The sequence below is a fragment of the Carettochelys insculpta genome, chromosome 14 (assembly GCF_033958435.1).
Source record: "Carettochelys insculpta isolate YL-2023 chromosome 14, ASM3395843v1, whole genome shotgun sequence".
NCBI classification, from domain to species: Eukaryota; Metazoa; Chordata; order Testudines; family Carettochelyidae; genus Carettochelys; species Carettochelys insculpta.
In genome coordinates this window covers 2,845,350-2,867,699 of record NC_134150.1, presented here as the reverse complement: position 1 = coordinate 2,867,699, position 22,350 = coordinate 2,845,350, and the positions used below count along the sequence as shown (strand labels likewise).

The 22,350-nt window shown below is 59.7% G+C and overlaps 3 protein-coding genes across 5 annotated transcripts in view; 1 reads left to right on the top strand and 2 right to left on the bottom strand.

The window, feature by feature from the left end:
* LOC142020854 (RNA-binding Raly-like protein) overlaps positions 1 to 9,955 on the top strand; it is a 29,728-nt gene extending 19,773 nt beyond the window's left edge. Inside the window, exons 3-7 of one of the 2 annotated variants that reach the window (XM_075009087.1) lie at positions 4,725 to 4,772; positions 5,598 to 5,746; positions 6,224 to 6,346; positions 7,009 to 7,148; positions 8,028 to 9,955. In XM_075009087.1, the coding sequence (XP_074865188.1) occupies positions 4,725 to 4,772; positions 5,598 to 5,746; positions 6,224 to 6,346; positions 7,009 to 7,148; positions 8,028 to 8,066 (499 nt within the window). In that variant the 3' untranslated portion in view covers positions 8,067 to 9,955. Of the gene's footprint in view, positions 1 to 4,721; positions 4,773 to 5,597; positions 5,747 to 6,223; positions 6,347 to 7,008; positions 7,149 to 8,027 lie in introns of both variants that reach the window. The other variant, XM_075009086.1, reaches the window with a different exon arrangement.
* Positions 9,956 to 12,410: 2,455 nt separating this feature from the next.
* EXOSC6 (exosome component 6) lies at positions 12,411 to 15,510 on the bottom strand. Its single transcript, XM_075008527.1, has one exon. The coding sequence runs from the start codon at positions 15,491 to 15,493 to the stop codon at positions 14,603 to 14,605; it is 891 nt and encodes a 296-aa protein (XP_074864628.1). The 5' UTR covers positions 15,494 to 15,510; the 3' UTR covers positions 12,411 to 14,602.
* A 1,384-nt stretch (positions 15,511 to 16,894) lies between these two features.
* The window catches only part of AARS1 (alanyl-tRNA synthetase 1), a 28,615-nt gene continuing 23,159 nt past the window's right edge, over positions 16,895 to 22,350 (bottom strand). For both annotated transcript variants that reach the window (XM_075008591.1, XM_075008592.1), the window contains exons 19-21: positions 21,739 to 21,825; positions 19,547 to 19,660; positions 16,895 to 17,507 (exon numbers count right to left, since the gene is read on the bottom strand). In XM_075008591.1, the coding sequence (XP_074864692.1) occupies positions 17,322 to 17,507; positions 19,547 to 19,660; positions 21,739 to 21,825 (387 nt within the window). In that variant the 3' untranslated portion in view covers positions 16,895 to 17,321. The remainder of the gene's footprint in view (positions 17,508 to 19,546; positions 19,661 to 21,738; positions 21,826 to 22,350) is intronic.

Genomic DNA, 22,350 nt, shown 5'->3' with positions numbered 1-22,350 from the left:
AGATAAGGGGCTGTCCCGGTAAAGTGCGACGGACGGGCACGCTGAGGAACACCCCCCGTGCCCTGACTCTCACAGTTTCTCCTTCTTTCTTTGAGTTCTCACTTTTAAGTGGCCTGTCGCTTTGCAAGCCCCTGAGCCCACTGCAGCCCCCTTTAGACCTTCTCACTAAATGCAGCCAAGCTTTTTCCTGCACTTCTAAAAATTAAGAGGGTGGATAAAGCTGCAGATGTCTTGGTGGAGAATCAAACCACAGCAGGAGCCAGCTGACGGCACCTGTAGTTAGCTCAGCTGCAGCCACGCCAACGGCAAGGTTGGGGCGTGGGCTGTTTGTGAGGGGCGGGAGGTGCTCTTCGAAATCTCCTCTTGCGCTTGTGCTTGTTCATTCTGAGTGCCCAAGCTGCTTGGGACGTGGGAGGGGAAATGGCCTGGGCGGGTGCCAGAGAGGCGGTGGTAGTTGGAACCCATTGAACTGTCCTGCCCTCTGTGACAAGAGAGAACAGCTTTTCTCTAGGTAGCGGCCAGCTTTGAAACAGCTTTGCTGGGGAGACGTACCCTGGGTGACCAAACGGGATGCAGAAGTGCAGCTGAGGCCTAAGCAGTTCCGAGCAGAGCGGTACTATCGTCTTCTGTGACTTGAATACTATGCAACGTACAATTTCATTTGCTTTTTTTTGCAAGAGCCTGGCATTGCCTACTCAAGTTAAAGCTGTGATCTGCCACAACTCCCGGATCCTTCTCAGCCCTGCTGTGGGCAGGCCACTTTCTCCTCTCACCGTATCTGTGCATTTGCTTTATCTTCCCTCAGTGCAGCACCTTCCTCCCATTTATCAAGATCCCTCTGTCCTCCAAGGTGTTTGTTAGCTACTCCCTTGCATGTCCAGCTGCAGATTTGGTCAGTCTGGGCTCTAGTCCTGCAGCCAGCTCATTAATAAAGGGATCAAACAGCACTGCTCCTGGGGACCCACCTTTTTTTTTTAGGTTTGGAGATACACATCTCCTAGAGCTGGAAGTGACCTCCAGAGCTCATCTAGTCCAGTCCCCTGCCCTCTTGGCAGGACCAAGCACCATCCCTGGTGTCTATTTGCCCCATTCCCTAAATGGCCTCCTCAAGGGTTGAGCTCACAGCCCTGGGTTTAGGAAGCCAATGGGCAAACCAGTGAGCTATCCCACCCTCCTGAGAGCAGTCTCCAATCCAACATTGTTCCATCCATCCTTACTCTTTGCTTGTGGTTTTTTTTTTTAACCAGTTATGAATCCGCTCAATGGGAGCCCTGCCAGCCCTGAATTTCTCTTGCTTACTTATCACGTAGGACTGTGCCAAAAGCCTTGCTAAAGCCCAGGTCTAGTAAATCCACTGCTTTCCCCTATTCAGCAAACCACCTGTCAGAGAAAGAACTCGGACTGGCTTGGCATGATTTGTTCTTGGTAATTCTTGCTACCTGTAGCAATCGCTCCTTCATCCTCCCGGTATTTGCTGCTTCCTAAGCCCCTTCAGCTCACAGCGAATTCAGCCCTGGTGGGCAAAGCCACATCCAACATGGACCAACCACCCGAGTCGTTTCCTCGGGTTTCTGCGTGAGAACTTGCAGGACATATGACGTTTTGCGGCCGTCGTTTTCCAACACCTATGCGAGACATTTAAATGCCCCTTAGCTCACCTCGTTTCCTTCCTGCTGGGCATCAGAACCTGTTGCTTCTCAGTGGGACACTCTTTTTCCCCCACCTTGCGTCCCTGCCCTCTGTCGCCCCAGAGCCGATGTTCCCTTGGGGACCTAAGCCTCTTTGTTGCACCTTATTCTCTGTCTTTATCTTCCCAGCTCAGTTCCTATTCAGGCCTCGGAGAGGACTGGTGAGTCACCCCCTTCTTCCTCTTGAGGGTGCAGAGATAACAAAGCCCAGCCCGGGGGGTTCTGGCTGGGCTCCTTGGGGCCTGGCTCCCTGACGGTTCTGAGCTGGGCTGTCGGTCTCCAGGCACCGTGATCTCCAGCTGCAGCTTCTCAGCCCCAGCCCCACTTCCCGTTGGCAACGTTTGGTCTCTGGCGGCAATGCCGAGCTACCGACGGTCTGGCTGGGCTCTGGCCTGCCCAGCGCTGAGCACTGGGGCCTCAGGCCTGCAAGGGTTGAGCACGGACGGAGCCCTCTGGAAACTGCCGTGGCTCTGCAGCAAGGGGTGTGGAGTGCTGGCGGGGGGCGGATTCCAGCCACTTCAGCCCCCGCCTTTCTCCTGAGCAGCTGCTGGCGGGAAGGACAAGGCAGGTCTGTGCAGCCGTCACACAGTGGGAGGCAGTGCAGGAGAGGGTATTTCGGGGGACAGCAGCCCCTGGCGCGGGTGCCAAGGACGGCAAGCGAGCTGATTCTCCTCGGCACACGAGGCGGGAGCTCAGCCCCGCCCCTGTGCCCTTGGCAGCCAGGAGCTTGCTGGAAGCCAGGCCGCCCGGGGCTTAACAAAAGACCAGCTCGTGCTCCCAAGCTCAGCAGTGTGATTTAGCCGCTGTCAGTGGGACTCTTAGTGACTTTAAAAAGCATCAGCCGCCCTGGGCCGTGCGCAGAGGTCAAAGCGGGAAATTCGGCGCGCCGCCTGGGCAAGGTCGCTGACCCTGCCATGGCAGATCAGACTCATGGCGCCTGCTGCCTGCGTGTGTGCCAGCAGGAGGCGCTGCAGAGACCCCGGTAGCGCCCCCTGCAGGGAGCGTGGGGCAACGGCTGCGTCGTCAGGCCCGGAGGCTCTAATCCCAGGCTTTCGGGGGGTGGGACAGTGACCGGGGAGGCTTCAAAGGCCTGACTGTCCCTTTAAGGACAGAGCGGAGAGGAGGGTGCAGCACTTTCCGGGAATGGAAACTTGGAAAACAAAAGGGCCTGAACAAAGACTCCTGAAATAACTCCAGGTGCAAACAATAGCCACCGTCTCCCTGTTCCTGGCCCCGGCACTCCCTCCGGCTGCCAAAGAGCAGCCGCAGGGGCCTTTAAAAGGAGGCTGTCGCTACAGCTGGCTGCCGGGCCAGCGGGAGCCATTCCCAAAACCCTCTGAAATGCCACAGCTGCCTGGCATCCCGAGCCGGCTGCGTCCTCGGAGCCAAGCGCTCCCTCCTCCCTGGGGCGCTTGAGTCAGTGCCAGCGCCCCACGGCCGGGTGCCCCGGGCAGAACCCAGACCCAGCTAGTTCGGTCCGGTCCGGGAGTGGGCCCGGGGTGGCCAAGGGGTGGCCGTTGGGTGCCAGAGGGAGTTGATTGCTCACCAGTGGAGGAGACGGGACCACGCCGCCAGTTCGGGCGTGAGAGTCTCTGTTGGTGCCCAAGGAGCCTGCGTGTGCAGGAGGGAGGCAGGTCCCTGGTCCCAGTGGGCTCCCTCTGAGCTGGCCCTGAGGGCAGCGCCCAGGGGTTCCCGAGCAGGGCCGGTGGGGCCCAGCGAAGGCGGACGGCAGCATGGGCTGGTGCCCTTCCCGGGCTCGCAGAGCTGAGGACGGGTGGGCTGGTTTATGCCTGGGGGTGTTGGCTGGGCCCAAGGGCGGCAGGGGCTTTAGTGGGTCTCTGCTACCCCCCGGGAGCCCAGCCCTGGATCAGACCGTCCTGCCGCCGTGGAACGTGCTCGTCCTCACATCCCACCCTCCAGCTCGAGCCGTGTCCCCGATACTCAGAGCCCCTTCGGCAGGAGCAGCTACCTCTGGTCCCCGCTCGTGATCGGTGGTGGCGTCAGGCAACGCTCTGGCCCCAAACTCCAGGAACCTTGCGGCCTCCCTCCTGTTGTGTCGGATGGGGCTGCAGCCCTGCAAGGGGACAAGGAAAGGGTCCCATGGGACTGAGCGTCTCCTGAGAACACACTCCTCTCCGGCCCGATACACTCGCCGTGCAGAGGAATCTCACTGTCCCCCCCCGGCTCTGGCGTGGACTCTCCATTCCCAGCCCAGGCTCTGCAAAGGGGGAAGCTCATGCCCAGCGCTGGGGCCTGGCTTCAGTCGATGCTGGGGAAAGGGCGTGTTTTTGCTGCCCAAGGTGAGGAAAGCCACTTGCAGAGCCAAGCTGCACAGCGGAGCAGGGCTGGGAGAGGGGCCGGATCTGGCTCTGACGAAGTTGGCTGCAGAATGGAGGAGCTGAAAAGCCACCGGCCGCCTGCCCTGCGCCCCTGCCTGCTAGAAGTCAAACCCTGAGCGGAACGCCCCAGCCGAGGCGGGTGGGGAGTTTGGGCCGGGAGCCACACTTCCGGGGGGGGCAGAGTCTGCCTCTGACTCCCCCGTTCGTCTCATGTTGCCCCCCGCCAAAGTGCACAGCTCGGGCGAGCCTGGGCGGGCGTTCGTCCTCCGCTGCGGGGCGCGCTCTGAAACGTGGTTGGAATTAAGTTCCTGAGAAGGGGCGAGGAGAGACGAGCTCGGCCCCAGCCGGGGCCCTGGGGGGGACGACTCAGAGGCCCACGGTTTGCAGGAACGAAAGAGGCTGCGGTTTGTCGCGGGAAACTGAACCGTTCCCACGGGACGTTCACACCCAACCAAAGGGCCTTGGAGCCCCACCCGCCGCGGCCTGGCTGACCCGCAGATGCCACTCGTGGCTGGTTCGCCCAGGGTCTCCGGCTGCACCTGGAAGCCCCCCGGCAGCCCCCCTGCTGAGCGATCAGGGAGCTCTCCCACAGCCGGGCGCTCCCAGGCTCGGCGGGCACGGGGGGTGTGGCACAGCTGCCGGGCAGCACATCGCCAAGGACAACTCGCTCTCACCGCCCTTCTCTCTCCTGCAGCAGCAGCTGGGACCTGGACTACGAGCTCTACCGGGAGGATTTCCCCTACAGGTGAGCGGCGCTGCCGGTTCCTTACCCGGCGGCGTTTGGCGGGCAGGGGGCTGAGTCCATGCTGCCGAGCAGCAGCTTGCAAAGGGGCCAGCGGAGGCAGGGCCTGCGATCTCAGTCTGGGTCGCGCTGCTTTGAGGTGCTGCCCCCCGGCTCATCCGTACGCCTTTATTTAACAGCCGCCGCTTAGCAGAGTCCCTGGGGGTGAACAGCCACTGACGCAGCATCAGGCGGCTTTGGCACTGGGGCCCCGTCCCTCTGCACTGCCAGCAAAGTGCATTTGGGGCTGTGCGGTGGCATCTGTCCATCTCAGCAGCCTGGCGCCTGGTGATACTCTGGAGGGTTCAAGAGCAGGAGCTGCCGGTTCAAAGGCTGCTGGTGCTGAAATCCCACCGCTGAGACGCCTGGGGCCCGGCGGTTCAGAGACTCACCTGGGGCACCACCTTCCCCCCCAGCCACGAGCCACGTGGGCAGCTGGCCAGGAGCTCCTCGTGGCACTGGCGTGCGCTGCAACCAAGCGGGGCTGCGTGTCTCGGCAGGCCGGTCCCCATCCGGCTCCTGCAGGCGGGGTGCTGGGGTGCCCCTCCCTTCCCATGCGGCTCCGGCGCTGCCTCGTGGAGCTGGCTGCCTCTGGGCCCCCCGGGAATGGCACTGCCCTGCCGCCCTCAGGTGGGGGGCCGTGGGCCAGGCCCCCACTGTGGCGTGCCACAGTCCCTTGCGCCTGCCCAGGCTGTTAGGTTGGTCAGTGGGGAGCCGCCCCCCTGCAGACCCCTCGCCCCCGGGCCTGCGCGGCTGTGCAGGGCCCCACGGCGCTCTCTCCCCCTGCAGGGTGTACGACTACCAGAAGATCCCGCCCCTTATTAATCGCATTCCCGTCAAGGCCAGGCGAGCCCACCCGGGCCCCGGGGGCAAGAGTCGCCTGAGCCCCCCTGCGGGGTCGAGAGGCGGCAGCAGCGCAGCCGTGGGGCGGACCAAGCGTAAGCTCTGTGTCAGGGGGGGCACTGGGGGGGTGTCCTGGGGAGGGGGGGGGGTGCGCCTGGTGGGGGGCTGGTACAGGCCCCCCCCCCCCAAACTGACCCAGAAAAGTGGGCCCCGGGTTCTTCCGCCTCAGCTGCCCGGCCTGTGCGGGTGCAGCAGCCTGGCAGTGCCCAGTGTTTGCCAGCGTGGGTGGCCCTGCAGCCGGGTCCTTCCAGCGTGCCAAGGGGCTGCTGGGGGCAGGGTGATGGTCCCACAGCCAGGTCCCTCCTGCTGCCTCCCTGGGGGGGGGGGGGGGGGGGGGGCGTCCCACGGGGGCCAAGGGAGGCAGGGCCCTGCCACAGCCCCCAGCCCTGGACCGTGTGGCACAGCTCTGGGGCACTCGTGGGACGGGGCTCTCGTGTGGGCTGCCCTGCCCGGCTGCCGACCCCGCTGGGGGCAGGCTGGCCAGGCTCGGTATGTCCCCTCCTCCCCTGCAGTGCGCGCCGAGGAGCTGCATTCCATCAAGGGAGAGCTGAGCCAGATCAAAGCCCAGGTGGACAGTCTGCTGGAGAGCCTGGACCGCATGGACCAGCGGCGGGAGCGGCCGGGGGGGGAGCGAGGTGAGAGGAAAGGAGGGGCGAGGGAGGCTGCTGCTGTCAGGGCACGAGGGGGCACCAGACAGGTTCGGCACAAGGGTGCACGAGGCGGCACCAGACAGGTTTGGCACAAGGGTGCACGAGGAGGCTGCTTGTGATGAAGTGAGACCCACCCCCCCGCCGACCCCCATCCACCAGCCAGGAGCTGGACACAGCTGCAGGGCCGTGGTGTTACCGGCTCACTGTCACACGGCGGCACCGTGCAGCTGTGAAAGGCCAGCAGCCGGGCAGGCCCCGGAGCTGGGTAGGCGAGGCAAGCGTGGGACTGTGTGCGCAGAGTCTGGGTTCCCCACCCGCCCCCAGCTGGGTCCGTTGCCTCCTTGGAACCTCCTGCCCCGTGCTCGCTAGGAGGACGCTGCAGCCTGCTCCTGCGGGCGTGTCAGGGGCTGAGTTCGGGCTCCTGGCTAGTATTCCTTGTAATGGTTCCCATCCGGGTGCGGAATAAATGTTCTGCGCACCGAGGCCTGTGCAGATGTGCTAACCGGCTGGGCAGCCCCCCACGTGCTCAGCTTACAGGGCGCCCAGCTCCTGGGCGGGGGCTTTCCCCTGGACCGGTCAGATCCCGCAGCAGCCAGACGCCTGGAGCCACCGAAGGCCTCTGCTGTCTAGGGGCTGCTCTCTTGCAGGGTCCAAGGAGGGCGAGGAGCCCTCGTCCCCGGTGGGGGCCACGCTGCAGGAGCCGTGGGGGAAGGAGAGCCCGGCCGGCGAAGTGCGGAGCGGCCTGCGGGACATCGACAGCGCAGAGGAAAGCACGGACACCGAGGAGGTAGGTCCCAGTGTGGCTGCCCTGGCGTGGCCCCGGCCCCCAGGCAGGGCTGCCCTTTGGGCTGCTGGCTTTTGCTAGGCTTCAGCCAAAGGGCCTCGCTTGCCGGCCTGTGCCCTGGTCGGCTGGAATCCCACCTCTCAGCCTGTGCCCCTGCGGCGCACCAGGAGCCCTGCATGCAGCAGCTGGGGCTGCCCCGGCACGGCAGCGCGGGGGGGCAGGGTGAGCTGGGCGCTGAAGCAGGCTGGGGGAGGGAGCCTGCGGGCTCAGGGCCATGAATCAGTCACTGGTTGGGGAGCTGAGAGCCGCTGGCTTTGGCCCAGGACACTGGCACTGTAAATGCTGCAGGGGCGAGGACGTGGCCCCGGAGCCTCCCCCCCTTGATGCGGGTGAGCCAGTCAAACCAGCAGCAGTGGCCTCGGTGCTCAGCTGGCCCCTTCCCAGCCTCCAGAACCCTTCCCAGCATCCAAGCCCAGGGGAGGGCCGGGCACAGGGACCTGCGGGTAGCTGTGTGCGCACAAGAGCAGCGGTCGTGCACAAGGACGCACCAGCAGTCGTGTGAACATACACGCAGGAGCCACGCACAGGACCCACAGGGCAGCCATTCACACGCACAAGCAGGTACCGCGCACAAGGACCTGCGGGTAGCCGTGTGCACACAAGCGCAGCGGTCGTGCACAAGGGCTCACAGGCAGTCGTGTGAACATTCAGGCAGGTGCCAGGCACAGGGCAGTCGTGTGCACACACGAGCAGGGATTGCGCACAAGGACCCGCACGCAGCCCTGCGTACGCACGAGCTGGGGCGTGCACAGCACAGGGTGTGCGTTTTGCACACGTGGCTGGGGTGGAGGCACGGGGCTGAGGACCATAATCTCTTTGCAGATGAAGAACCACGCATCGGAGCCGGAGGGCAGTCAGTAAAGGGACCGGGACCCCGCGGCCTCCCCTGGGTCGGCTAGCTCTTCCTTTTCTGTGTTTGTCTTTCGTTCAAGGCTGCCAGCTGGGGCCACCCATGTCACGAGCGTACCCAGTCTCAGCACTCGCCCCAGGGAAGCGGCAGCCCACGCCGGCTGCACAACTCCGTTCTGCCAGCACGAGACCTGCCCCCGTGGCGGGAGAGCTCCATCTTCCCTTTGGGCCTTTGAGCAGGGTGGGGCTGGAGGCATGCAGTGAAGGGGCAGGACAGGTAACAAGCGTGATGTGCCAGGTCGCAAGGCTGGCTCCCCTCACCTTGGCCAGCTGGTACTGTTGGAACAAGACGGATGTGTGCTCTCCTGGCCATGCATAGCCATGTACCATGCAAGGGCCCCACTGTGCCCTATTGCGGGCGTCTCCTCCCCGCCCCAGTCCTCTCCCGCCCGTGCAGCGTGGGAGCGGACAGAGCTTCCGTGGTTCTGGTTTTCCAGCGTGCCGCACTGGGGACGCCCGTCCCCGGCACTGCAGGAAAACGCTCGGGCTTGGGCCTCTCTGCTGGAACGCTGGCTTTGTCCGGGGCAGAACAGGGACCTCCCGGGACCCCTGCCTCTCCGCGCACGCCGAATCTCAGCGAGCCTTGCGCCGATGCCTCTCTAGCAAGAGCCAGAATTGGCACCACAGGCCCCCGTGCTTCCCCATGCGAGGCGCCGTGGGCTCTGCTTCCTGTTCTGCGCCCCACGAGGGAGTGGCGGAGGAGCGAGCAGAGAAGCCGCTGGTGTTTGCTCCTGCTGCGGTCAGTGGCTACCGGCCAGCAGCAAGGACTGGCACGGGGCCGCGGCCTGTCGGCCAACTGCTTCTGGACAACCAGGTGCCCGTGGTTTACGGCCAGGCGCCCTGGGCTGGAGAGGTACACGGCACGTCTCAGGGTGAGGGGGCAGCAGCTCTGAGCGCGTCGTCCTGTTCCAATGCCGGCCTGCTGGATACGCTCCAGCGAGCCACGTCCCCAAGGCTGTCTTGCCTCAGTTTCCCCATCTGCAAAAAGCAGGCGGGGGCGGGGGGGGCACGGTACAAAACATGGCACAGCTTCGCGGGCCTGGGTGTGAAGCATTTGGACGTGGCCTTCGCTGGGAAGAAGGGGTTAACCTGTGCATCCCTCCTAGCCAGCAGGTGCTGCTAACCTGTCTGATTAGGAGGTGCCACACAGGTGCTCCCTACTCCCCGGAAGCCCCTCTTGCCAAGTGCTCACAAGCCAAGCAGCGAGACAGTCAGCTCTCTGATGCGGGAGGCGGAGGGCCGGGCAGAGTAAATGTGAGGGCCAGTTAGTTACACCTGATCCAGCTCAAACTTACCGGGGCTACGCTCAGATTTTAACACGTTAGAACCACAGCTGGAGTCCAGCAAAGGCACAGCCGGGGAGCCCCAGCCCTGGAAAGGCGCGGCAGGCCTAGGTACGGCTGTGACCATGGAGGGGCTGGCAAGCCAGCACGCACCCCAGCTGCACAGAGCACCCTTCAGAAACTGTTGCTGCTCACAAACGGGATAGCTTTGATTTTCCGCTGGCTCGCAAAAGGGTTTTTCCTTTCCAGTCTCACAGGGCGTCTCTCTCTCTCTCCTGCTATGTGATATGGCTCTTAGTCGCTTACCAGAAATAAAAGAGTGTGATTATTTCCCCAGCCAGCTAATTCTGGTTATGTGAACAATAACATGCCAGGGCTGTTCACCTTGTGTACTGCTGTGTCCTGGAACAATCAGAGCTCATTTCTGTGTCCCTCATTTCTCGGTACTCCCTCGCCCGCTGGTAGGAAATTGTGTCTGTAGTTCTAATTTGCTCTGGGAAAAGAGCACGTGTGTGTTGGAAGGAAAAAACAATAAATTTGTATTTCTTTTGTCTGGTTCCCCGCGGGTGTGATGTGCCTCTGCAGTGCAGCTTTACTTTTCCACTGCAGTTAGATATCTAATTGCCTGGATCTGGCCTGCAGGGCACGGCGAGGGGTGGTTTAGATAAGCACCTCTCTACAAGTATGCACACCTAATAACAAAAGTAAATGTTAAATTCCCGCAGGAAGTAACACCCTCGATAAAATCAACATGCCCCATGCCGCAGAACTGGGGAATAAATGTGTTATAAAAAGGAGACCATGGAACTAGCTGCCTCTTCCAGGGAGGAAATTACGTGCCCCCCCCACACTGGCCTTGATGTCTGTGGGGCTGTATAGATAGGGAGAAAGGTAACTTAGACACTGCCCGGTTCAGGTGTTTTATAAAAGCTAAAGTCTTGATCTCTGCCTCACAGACGCAGCCAGCGGGTTGGAGTGAAATGGCTGCATTAGTAGATGGGCAGAATCACAGCAAGGAGCCATTTAAACGCTTTATTAGGCTAGGTCATTTAGCCCAAGCTCCTGCTCACACAGGCTCAGCCCTGCACTGCAGAATTGTGTGCGTTGGGCAGTTGCATTTTAACTGGCTGGCTGACGGGATGCTGGCAAGGCCGTCACACAGCGAGCAAACTGCCCTCGTCTGCATTAGAAGCAGGCCACGTCTGTTTCATACTACAGGTTTGCACAGAGCCTAGCTAAGGGGACAACGAATGGGGCTGTGAACTGGGAGGGGGATGTTACCACCACTTGAAAGCATGCCCCAGTATTTTAAAAATTCTTCTTAGAGACAGTCGGGGTGGCAGGACAACAGCCCCACCTCCACCCAGCCCTGGCCCAGGAGCCCTACCCCTGAGCAGTTTAACTCTGCAGGGAGGTCTGCATCAGTTTCAGTCCAGCTGCTCCCACAAGCTGAAGGAAGGGGTGAGAGGACTGGGGACAGGCAGGCGAGAAGCTGCATCAGCAGAGGAGAAGCGTACAGCAGGTGGAAATAAACCTAGGAGCCCGGAACTGATCGCAAAGAGGAGGCAGGGAAGAATAAAATGGCGGAATTCCCTTCCAGAGCAGCGGGTGTAGCTGAGTGTCTTTCAAGTGCCAGCCCAGTCCAGCGTGAAGAACGGTAGCGGCAGTAAGACATTTCTACCTGCAGCATGTGAAACCCACCGGACCAGCACTTGTGCAAACTCCGACAAGTTGACTGCTGTAGTCCATCAATGGGCTGCCAGTAGCTGCTCAGCTAGTAATCTCCCAACTTCACAGCTAGCAATGCAAAACAGCCCATGACAGCCAGCGGAGGCGGGATGTCGCCCAGTGGCTTCCTAGTAAACATACAGCGACCAGAGGCTGGTAGCCCGCCTGGCTGCTATAAATATACTGATGGGCAAAAAAAAAATGGGTGCCACTTCCCCCAGCCGGGAGAGTAAGGCTGAGTCTGCACCGGCCATGGAAGATGCAACGCTTAGGTTGGATTTTCCGGGGTGCTGCTTTGCGCATGTGCAAACGGTGTGGTCCAGGGTGACTGGCAGGAGTAGCACGCCCAATAGCAACGGCTGCAACATCGAGGCCCAAGTACAGCGCCTCACCTGCCCTTGGCCTTCCTGCCAAACGCGTCATCTCAATGGAGACATGCACCTTTCTTGTTTCTCAAGGCTTCAGTCCCCACGAGCACAACGGGGACGAGAGCATTTCCTCGTCCCCTGAGAGCTGGTGTCAGGATAGAAACATTCCAGACTGGGGAGTGTTCAAATACCAGCACGGGGTAAGCCGCCAAATATCAAAGCGATTGAGAACACCTATTAACAGCGGTTGTGCCTTCCTCTCTAGGGCAACAGTCAAATCCAGCCCAGCCCTTCCAACGCGCTGTTCAGCAGCTAGGGTGAGATTCTGCGGTTGTTCCCGTTTCTAACGCAAAGGCTTACATCACTGCCCCGTTTCCGCAGGAGCAGAGACCCTTATGCACAAAGCTACCCTCTCCACGCTAGGAGAGCCACCCATGGCGCAGAGCTGGAAGCAGGCAGTAGAGGAAATCTAGCACTGCAACAGGCTGAACCTCTCTAATCCGGAACTCTCCCCTCCAGGAAACTCTGTAATCCAGCGTGATTTGAGTTAGCCGGACAACCACTTATCATGGGTGTGGCCAAGACTCTCGTGGTCCCATGAAGTTTGTTTCCAGACACCAGTCCTGGCTCTCAGCATCCTGTGCCGTTACTTAGCTGTAATTTACCCCTAACTGTCTCCTAAGAGTCCAGCGGAAGTGTTGGTGATGTGCTAGACAACACCGACCAGCCTGGCAAATTCTCTCGTCCAGCACAGCTCAGATCCCGAGGGTGCCGGATGAGAGAGGTTCAACCTGTAGTACGGCTCGTCAGTCTGCTGGTCTGGGGACGTGGGACTTTTCACCAACACAGATTCCCCTTAGAAAACGCTCCTCCCATCAAGGAGCCTGTTAAAGATTAAGACACCCACGCAGCCGAAAGCCAGGGAAAAGTGAACTTCACAGTAAGATTTATTATAATATCAAAAATGTTCCCCAGCCAATAAACTGGCTCTGGTGGAGAATTACAAATGGGTCTTACATATGCACTGGATTTTACTGGGAAGCGGTTTCTGGCAGGTGCTCACATTTTAGACACCAATCGTAAAGGCTACGACCAAACCCTTTCAACATCGCTTTTGTCAGGAACCTATTCAACAACTCAACACAACCCATGAGCTGGAGAGAGACACAGCACAGCAGATTCAGCAGGAAGGGTCTCATAACCAGTTCCTTCAATTGTAGTCGAAAGTCTTAACACTGAGTGCAATCTAAAAAGGATGCGAGTATACATCACCCCCGGAAGAGTGGAAAACCTGCATTAGACCCTGAGAGCATGTGAGTGAATCGACAGATTTGCAAATTAAATGCCAACAGGCAATAAAGAACCCCGACTGAGTAGAGCTGCAACAAAAGAGGCATATCGGACCAAAATAATCCCACTAGCACGTCTCCCTCTGATTTTTAGGGACAGTGAACAGAGCAACAGGAAAAACAAACGTTCTTGATTTTCAGAAGGAGACGTAAGGTATAGTCCACAAATCATAAATAAAACAGACTCTCTGCCGATCAACAGTATTCCTTGCCATTCCCTAGGCATCAGTTGGACAGTCTATGGAAACCTTTTGAAATCTACAGCAGGAGAGACAGTCTGTTTTGTCCAGAGCGCACACTAGTTCATTTCTTTCATCTGCTGAACTGTATTAACTCGAAGGTACAAAGCCCATTTCTATTACAGTTTTTTTTTTAAAAAAACACTTGAACAGTTGCCTGGTGGGTGACAGCTGCCCTGGGTGAAAGGGAGGGACTCACCCAAAGGTTTGCCACAGTTTCTGTAAGTTGTCTCTTCTAGGCACCGGCTGACCCCATGTGGTGCTGCGGTTGAGAAGAAAACACACAAAAGATCCCTGCAGATTCCAGCTCCTGCCTGCCATTTTCAGTCCCGAATTCGGTTTAAAGGCCCACGCTTTTGCCATCCTGCTGATGCAGAATATTCCTCGGGGAACAAGGGCTGGTGGGCTGCCCCACGGACGCGTCTGTGACACGTTCCCCTTGGCAGACAGGCCCTGCTTACGCTCACTTTTCCTTGCTGGGTGCAGCAGCGGCCTGGGGCTCTGGTCTGCTGCCTCCTTGTTGGTTTCTCCGGCCGGAGAAGGCGTCACTCTTCTGTGGATCAGGCCCACTAGAAGTCCAGCAGCAAGCGGGTGGGGTCGTGGCAGTCGGGCAGGTCTTGAGCTAGCTTTGGGGGGCTGCTGCCCTGCTCCAGCCGCAAGGAGGGGAGCTTAGCTAAGTTGCAGATTCACTGGCAAGGGGTAAGCACGGTGCTGCTGGGACCCCCACCCCTTATCTCTGGGACGGGGAAGCTGCCCCATCCCACGCTCATCTTGGAGGCCACGAGTGTTGAATATGAGGGGGCACCTGAGAGGAGGCAAAAGCTGCTGGTGACTGTTGGGATGGGGCAGGCGGGGGGAAGGACCAAGCCATTATTACCCACTGGGGATGGGCACTGTTAGTGCTGGCTGGAAGGGGAACTGAGCCTGACCCAGAGCCCCAATCTGCAGGCACCTGGCTGAGTGGGAGAGCTCCAGGGGCGGTTGGGGGGAAGCAGCTGACGCAGGGGCAGGCTCGGGGTCAGGAAAAGGGGCCCGATCCGGGGCAGCAGTAGGGCCAGCTGGGGAAGAGGGACCAGATCCCAGAAGACCTCTAGGGCCGGGGGGTGGGGTTTCTAGGGCAGGTCAGGGGACGGGGGATCCCTAAGGCCGGTCGCGGGGGCCTGATCCTGGGGTGGCTCCAGGGCCAGTCGGGGCGGTACCCTGGGGCGATCTCTCAGGCTGGCCAGGGCCCCCATCCAGTGATGGCTCGAGGGTCTGTTGGGCAGGGGGTGGGGGGACCCAAAGGAATCTCCAAGGCCAGTCTGAAGGCGGGGGGGGGGGGGAGGGATCCTGATCCGGGGGCAGCTCTGGGGCCGGCTGGGGGACGAGCCGGGGGTGGATCTAGGACCGGTTGCGGGGGGCGGGGGGGATCCTGATCCGGGGGCAGCTCTGGGGCCGGCTGGGGGACTAGCCGGGGGTGGATCTAGGACCGGTTGCGGGGGGGGGGGGGGGTCGGACCCCAGGGGGACCCCCTAGGGCAGGTCAGGGGCGGACCCCAGGGGGACCCCCTAGGGCAGGTCGGTCCGGGGGCTGCCCGAGGGGACCCCGGGGCCGCGCCCGGCGCTGGGCGGCGCGCAGCAGGCTGCGGCGCAGCAGCGGGTAGAGGCGCTGGCAGCCCTCCACGCCCAGGCGCACGGCCCGCGCCCAGCTCTCCGGCGGGCCGCCCGCGCCGCTGCCCAGCAGCCCGGCCACCTGGTTGAGGCCCGGCAGCAGCGCCACGGTGAGGCGGGCGGCGGCCGCGCGCTCCTCGGCCGCGCCGGGCTGCAGGCGCCAGGCGGCGCCGGGCCCGGCCGCGCGGCACAGGCCGCAGCCCACCGCCAGGTCGAACATCTCCACGCCCGCGTCGGCCAGCGCCAGGGCGGCGGCGCAGAGCGCGGCGGCCAGGCCCGAGCCGCCGTCCTGCAGCAGCAGCGCCGTCAGCTCCAGGCGCGCGCGCGGGTAGCGCGCCAGGCGCACGGCCGGGGCCAGCGCCTCCTGCAGCCACAGGCCCAGCTCGCGCTCGCGCTCGCGGGCGGCCGGGCCGGGCCGCGGGCGCGCGCCGCGGGCGCAGAAGGGCGCGCGGCGGAAGTCGCAGAGCAGCCGGCCCCGGCCGCGGCCCTCGGCCGCCTCGCGCGGCCCGCGCACGGCGCACAGCACCTTGGTGCCGCCGCCCAGCTCCACGTAGGCCGAGCCCTCGGCCTGGCTCAGCACCCCGGCGCGCGCCACCAGCGGCCGCAGCGCCCCGGCCCCGGCCCCGGCCCCGGCCGCCTCCGCCTCCGCCTGCTCCTGCTCCTGCTCCTGCTCCTCCTCCTCCTCCGCCGGGCCCGGCCTCGCGTACAGCAGCGGCGCCTGCGACTCCTCCGGGCCCGGCACGCGCCGCGGGTCCAGCGGCATGGCTGCGCGGGCGGGGCGGGGCGAGCGGCGCGGGGCGGGGCGAGCGGTCACGTGGGAGAGTTAACACGTGGAGCCAAGAGTAACAGGGGGCTAGTGGGGGGCTGGCAGTTATCACAGGGGGTAGAGTGGGGGGCTGTTGGTGGTAACAGGGCGAGTGGGGGGGCTGGCAGTTATCCCAGGGGGGTAAGTAGGGGGCTGTTGGGGGTAACAAGGCTAGTGGGGGCTGTTGGTGGTAACAGGGCGAGTGGGGGGCTGGCAGTTATCCCAGGGGGGTAAGTGGGGGGCTGGTGGGGGTAACAGGCCGAGTGGGGGGCTGGCAGTTATCCCAGGGGGGTAAGTGGGGGGCTGGTGGGGGTAACAGGGTGAGTGGGGGGCTGGCAGTTATCCCAGGGGGGTAAGTGGGGGGCTGGTGGGGGTAACAGGGCGAGTGGGGGCTGTTGGTGGTAACAGGGCGAGTGGGAGGGCTGGCAGTTATCCCAGGGGGGTAAGTGGGGGGCTGGTGGGGGTAACAGGCCGAGTGGGGGCTGGCAGTAACAGGGTTAGTGGAGGCTGGTGGTTACAACAGGACCGTTAATGGGAGGCTGGCAGTACTGGCAGGGGATAGCACTAGAGTGGCCAACTTTCTACTCACAAAGCTGAACCCTCTTGCCTCATCCCCCTTCCCCCCATGCCTGAGCGTTGTGTTCCCATGGGGGGAGGTCTGGCAGAGGAGCTGCTGTGCAGCCGGGTGGTTGCACTGAAGGAGGGGACTCCTGCACCAGAGGTGCTGTGGCCGTGCCCCAGCCTGGCCATCTCCCTGTCGCATCTGAATTACAGGGTAGCTGGATGGTTTTGTACCACTCACTCCCCTGAAAGCACTCTGCCTAGCTCTGCTTTCCAAGGGGGCACGCGCCAAGGCTGGGTTGTCCCCGGCCAGAGGCCTCAAGACAGCTCCAGGTTTTTCCAAGGTGGCACCCTACAACTCAACTGACTCAATTACATCAGTGCTAAACCACTACCGCCCAGGCCCTATACCAACGCACACTGGGGTTGATACTGGTTTGAGAGAGGCTGCTGTAAGCTGAATCCAGACTTGCTGCCTCTGGTTTCCCGTGCTGCTTTCTTTCTCTGCTCATCCCTCTGTTCCTCCTTTATGAGTCAGATCCCAGGCAGCCGTAAGGAAGGTGGCCTCCAGCCACTTCAAGATATTACAGGGTTAGTGACACTGAGGCCATGCTAGGGAGAAGCTACACTCTGACCCTTTCTCTTGCTTCCAGCCTCTCTGTGCACATTGATCCTTTCCCTGCCTCTCCAGGGACACAGCGAAAAGCAACTCTTTGGCCACACAAACCATCCAACTCATGAACATGTTGCCAGCAACAGACACCATTGCAAAGGGTGGAATCACCTGACTCGCCGCTCTGATGCATTGTTAATTTATTTGAGGAGGTTGACAGCATTTACTAACAGTTAGCACCCTGGACTGTGCTCTGCAGACTTTACATCATTAGCTGGTTAATCCTTGCAGTAGGTCAGAACTGTCAGCTTGATTTTAGACAAGGAATAGACACGGATGGGGTGAAAGTGAAGTGACTTAACCCAGCATACAGCCGGGGGCTTCAGAGTTGGACTAGGACATCCGAGGTGCTGGCTCCTGATCACTTGTTGAGATCACTAGGGCATGATTCTGCTTTTAGTCTATTAGTGCCTCAAGCAAACACATTCAGACGGGATGATGGGCAGGACCAGCCTCGGCAGCACCCACTCCCCTGTAGCACAGCGGCCAGGATGAGGAGAATGAGAGTCGAGCATTCCTGGATGCGCTACAAGCCAGTGCAGGATCACGAGGTCAGTTCTTCAACTCGCCCAGGTGCAGCTTGGCAAAGTCTGTGGCCAGCTTCAGAGCCTCCTCCAGGCAGCCAACGTTCTTGCCTGTGGCCTGGGCAGAGACATCTTTCCCACCGCCTTTGCCATCCATCAGCCCTGACACCTCCTGCACCCACTGGTTGGCCTTCAAGCCCTTGTTGGCTACCTCCTGGAGAAGAAAAGAGCTCGGTTATTATAACGATGACAGCAAGCTTGGGAGCCAATTGGTGTGGCTGCTCAAGGAAGGCAGGGGTTCCAGGCACTGTGCCAGGACTGAAGGAGCCATTGTTTCCAGGCAGGTAGGAAGAGCCGCCATCTTTGTGTACATCAGTGGCTCTCAACCATTCAAGACCACTGCACCCCGTTCAGGAGTCCGGTTTGCCTTGCATACCCTAAGTTTCACCTCACTTAAAAGTGATTTGCTTCCAAGATCAGCCATAAAGATACAGAAGTGTCACAAGACACTAGGATGAAAAAAATTGAGGACTTTTGACCACAAAATTACAAAATCAATTGGAATATAAATATTGTCATGTCTGTTTCAGTGCATAGTATATACAGCAGCATAAACAAGTCGTATGACATTTTTAGTTTGCATTCACGTCACTACTGCTTTTAAAACCAGGGCACTACCTAGATGAGTAACTGCAGCCCAGTTAAGACCTCAGTGGGCCTCTGGCTGACAGCCACTGGTTTACATTATGTGCTTCCTACATGGAGGAAAGAGAGGCTGAGGGACAAGAGGCCTAGTACTTCACACAGTCTACAGGTAGGGTGAGAGGGCCCAGGGAGACACAACATGGAGCAGGACAATGTCAGTGAGATGGGGCAGTGAGAGCCAACTGTACATTTGGAGTGTCGTGGGAAAAAGGAGAAGTGAGTGAAATTCAGCTAGTGAAAGAGCATGAGCCTGATCCAGAAAGGGAGATTTCACTCTGAAGACTTATCTGAATACCCCCTAGTAAAACCCTGACACTCCACAGGTTTGTCCTTAAATTGCAGAGTTGTTGAAGTTACGTGCGGCATCTTGTGCCTAACCAGCTGCATGGAACTCAAATGCCAAGCAAAGCAGCTGGCAGATGTGTTCCTTGCTGGGGGTGCAGGGAGCACTCATTTGTGCACCCCTTCCTGCAGAGTTCGCGCCTCCCACTCCACGACACCTGCAACTCACACCACCTCTGCAAGTGTAGGCTCTTGGTTTGCTCTTTGTAGGCTATGTCTACACTAGCCCAAAACTCCAAATTGCCATGCAAATGGCCATTTCAAAGTTTACTAATGAAGCGCTGAAATACATATTCAGTGCCTCATTAGCATGCGCGCGGCCGCAGCACTTCGAAATTGACGCAGCTCATCCCGACAGGGCTCCTTTTCGAAGGACCCTGCCTACTTCAAAGTCCCCTTATTCCTATGAGCAGATGGGAATAAGGGGACTTCGAAGTAGGCGGGGTCCTTTCGAAAAGGCGCCCCGTCAGGGCGAGCCGTGTCAATTTCGAAATGCAGCGGCCGCCCGCATGCTAGTGAGGCGCTGAATATGTATTTCAGCGCTTCATTAGGGCCATTTGCATGGCCATTTTGAAGTTTTGGGCTAGTGTAGACACGGCCGTAGAGAGGCAAAGACCTGCACATGCGCCAGTAACAGAGCACAAACCACTTGCCCCCCACCAGGGGAATATGCCATTGGATTCGTGGTACAAGGCTGACGGGGCGCGGGCAGAGCCAGAGGAAACGCTCCTTCACAACCTCTCTTCTCAGAGAAGCTGCTCATTTCGTGAGACCCTAATATAAGGCCTGCGGTTTCCCATTTTGGAATCAGTTGCCTGACAACAGTGGTCCCCCAAAACTTTTCTACCCCTGTCCAACAACCCCAGGAACCCGGGTCAGGAGCAGGGCTGCAGCTCCTGCAGGGAGAAATGCAGACAGACAACAGGGGATGAGGCAGGGCGGGAGCCCTGACAGCTGAAGCTGGGAGTGTCCTGGGCCCTGCCAGTCATTCCACTGTCCCCCACCTCTGCAGAGTGCATGTCAAAGTTTGGGGATCTCTGCCTTACAAGGTGGAGCTCCCTGTGCATGAGTGCAAGAATCCTGGAGTGCCCCCCAATCTAACACTGCGTATCAATGGCTGCAGGGCGCGCGCACGCGCGCACACACACACACACACACACCCACACACACACCCCCCCAACCCACTCCCACCCCCACCCACCATACCTGAGGTACTTGGCATAGGCAAGTGATCTTTCCAGCTTCATTATCCACAGAGAAGAGCATGGCGGCAGTCTGAGGGGAACAAGCCTTGAACAGTTTCAGAGACTCATTCAGGGCCTGTGGAGCGACACACACAGAGTCGTGGTGAGAACCAGTCCATCCCAGCTCACCTTCCACCTGACCCGGCAACACGCTGCACATTGCAGGCCCCACAAGTGACCCTGCAGCCGCAACCCGAGTGGCCCTGAAAATGGCCTGGCTGTAGCTTCTGTCGAGTTCAGATTTTCCTCATGTGTCTTCCCCCGAAGCAGTGGACAGCACCTCTGCAGCTCTCCGACTGGGGTGCAGGGCAGCCTCCAGGGCCTTCTGTAGAGGTGGCAGGGAAGGATCAGCCACAGTGGCTTGTTGTCCTAGTCACACCAGGCCACTGCTCAGAGCCCAGAGTCCACTCCTGAGCTGTTCCCAGGGCACAGCAGACTCAGCCGCATTCAATTCCCCAGCTTGGTCACCTGGTGCCTCATAAATCTAAAGCTCTATGGCTACAAAGCCAGTGAGACGAGTTTGCAAGAAGGCCTAGCTGGCATCAGTGAGGTGCAGGCACAGCTGCTCAGAACAGCATGAAGATGACCAACAATTCTGCATCCAGACAGTGGGGGGTGGGGGAAGGGGAACTTACACTGAGAGACAGAGAGAGACAGACAGACAGACAGACAGACAACCCCCGCCCCGCTGGGACCTGAAAAACTGCACTTCAAATACTCAAGGAGCTGATGGAGAACGTGCCTGAGCCATCGAGGATTATCTCTGAAAAGCCCTGGCAGATGGGAGAGGTGGAAAAGAGCCATATATAGAGCCCATAATAAGCAGCACCCAGGGAACGACAGACCACTCAGCTTAACTTCAGTACTCGGAAGGATAATGGAGCACACAAGAAGCAGTTGATTTATAAACCCCCTCAAAGGCCAGGTGATAAACAACAGCATGGATCTGTCAAGAACAAATCACGTCACACCAGCCTGACAGGGTTACAACACTGATGGACTGGGGAAAGCGGTCAATATGGTATATTTTGACTTCAGTAAGGGTTTGGATATTATCTCAGTGACCTTCCCATAAGCAAACCAAGGAAATACAACCCAAATGGACAGTCATGCTGAAAGGCCAAAACAAGCAGGGCCCCAGGGGGCTCAGTTCAATACCTTCATCAATGATTTAGACAATGGCACAGAGTACACACTTCCAAAGTCTGTGGACAATACCAAGCTGGGGGGGGCTGCATGTGCTTTCAGGGACAGGACTGAATTCAAAATGATCTGCGCAAATGGGTGGAACGGTCTGAAATAAACCCGATGAAATTCAGTACAAAGCAAAGCAAAGCAAAGCATTCCGCATGGCAAGGAACAAATGGTTGCCCACAGACAAAACGGGAAGCAGCTGTCTAGCAAGGAGTACTGCAGATAGGGATCTAGGGGTAAGAGCGGACCACAAGCTAAATACGAGTGAAGAGTAACGCTGTCACGAAGAAAGCAAACATTATTCTGGGATGTATCACCAGGAGTAAGCAAAACACAAGACGTGCTCTGTGTGGATTTGGCCTCAGCTGGAACAGTGTCCCCGGGTCTGGGCACGGCACTTCAGGAAAGGTATGGACAACCTGGGGAAAGTCCAGTGCTACCAGGATGTAATGGCAGTAGTTCCACATTGTGCGCACCATCCCCCGGGGCGCTGCCCACAGCAGAAAGGCTCCTGGATTCTGGCGACAGAACGCAGACGCAGCATCAGTGCAGACTGCAGTACAGCAGTTCTCAACCTGGGGGTTACCTCCCCAGCATGAATCACGACCCCACTTTAATGGGCTGCTTGGATTTGCAAGGGCCAGAGGCTGAATCCTGAGCAATCCCCATCCTCAGCCAGAGGAGAGCTAGGACCAATCACAGAGACCTTCACCGCTCTGTTTATGTTTAGGGTGGGCTTCGTTAGGGGAGCAGAGACCCAGCCCATGAACAGCTGCATGCGCCATCCGTAGTCCATGTCCCCGGAATCAAGCGCTGAAACAGGCTGGGTAATGAGTACACTGGGGAAGTGTCTGTTGGCGCAAAGCACAAATTCAGAGGCTAGGTTCCAAGCCCCTAGCCACGGGCGGGCTGCCAGAGGCTGCCCTGCCCTGCCCTGCCCTGCCCTGCTCGCAGGGTTACCTTGGCCGATGCGCCACTCTCCAGTTCCAGGACCACTAGCGGCTGGTTGGGATGACTGTCAATGAGCTGTTTGGTCTTCTCCAGCACCTGCGAGAACAGGCAGGGTCAGGCTGAGGACTGGCAGCGTGTTGCCAAGACAAGGAGGTGGGTGTGCTAGCAGCAGGGAGATTTCAGAGCTCTGCAAGCTGGAACTCCCCTCCTTGGTCATTCTGCCTCAGTGCTGCACGAACCCAAACACTAGGCCAGCCTGCAGTGCAGTGCAACCTTCTGGGTGCATGACCCAAGAGGAGGCCACAGCGTACACCTCCTCCCCAGCACAGGCAGCATCAGACACAAGCGCTACCAGCCCATTCAGCTGCAGTCCCCCAGTACCCCACCTCAGGCTTGGGGTTGGCTCCGAAGTGGCCAGCAGGGGGCCCTGCTGGGTTTCAGAGGGGCACCCTATCTGCCCAACACCCGCCCGCCCCGGTGCTCAGCTGAAAATCTGTGTTGCTGTTGCAGAGGACTCTCCAACCTCTGAGGCCCTGGGGAAGGGAGGGAACATTGCAAAGGGGAAAACAGAACCCTTGGGTGGGTGCCAGCTAACCCCCTGCTTCCCAGTGCGGGCAACAC

Bases quoted from the DNA above. Each gene is read 5' to 3' on its own strand.
- EXOSC6 (XM_075008527.1), bottom strand. From the start codon at position 15,493: ATGCCGCTGGACCCGCGGCGCGTGCCGGGCCCGGAGGAGTCGCAGGCG.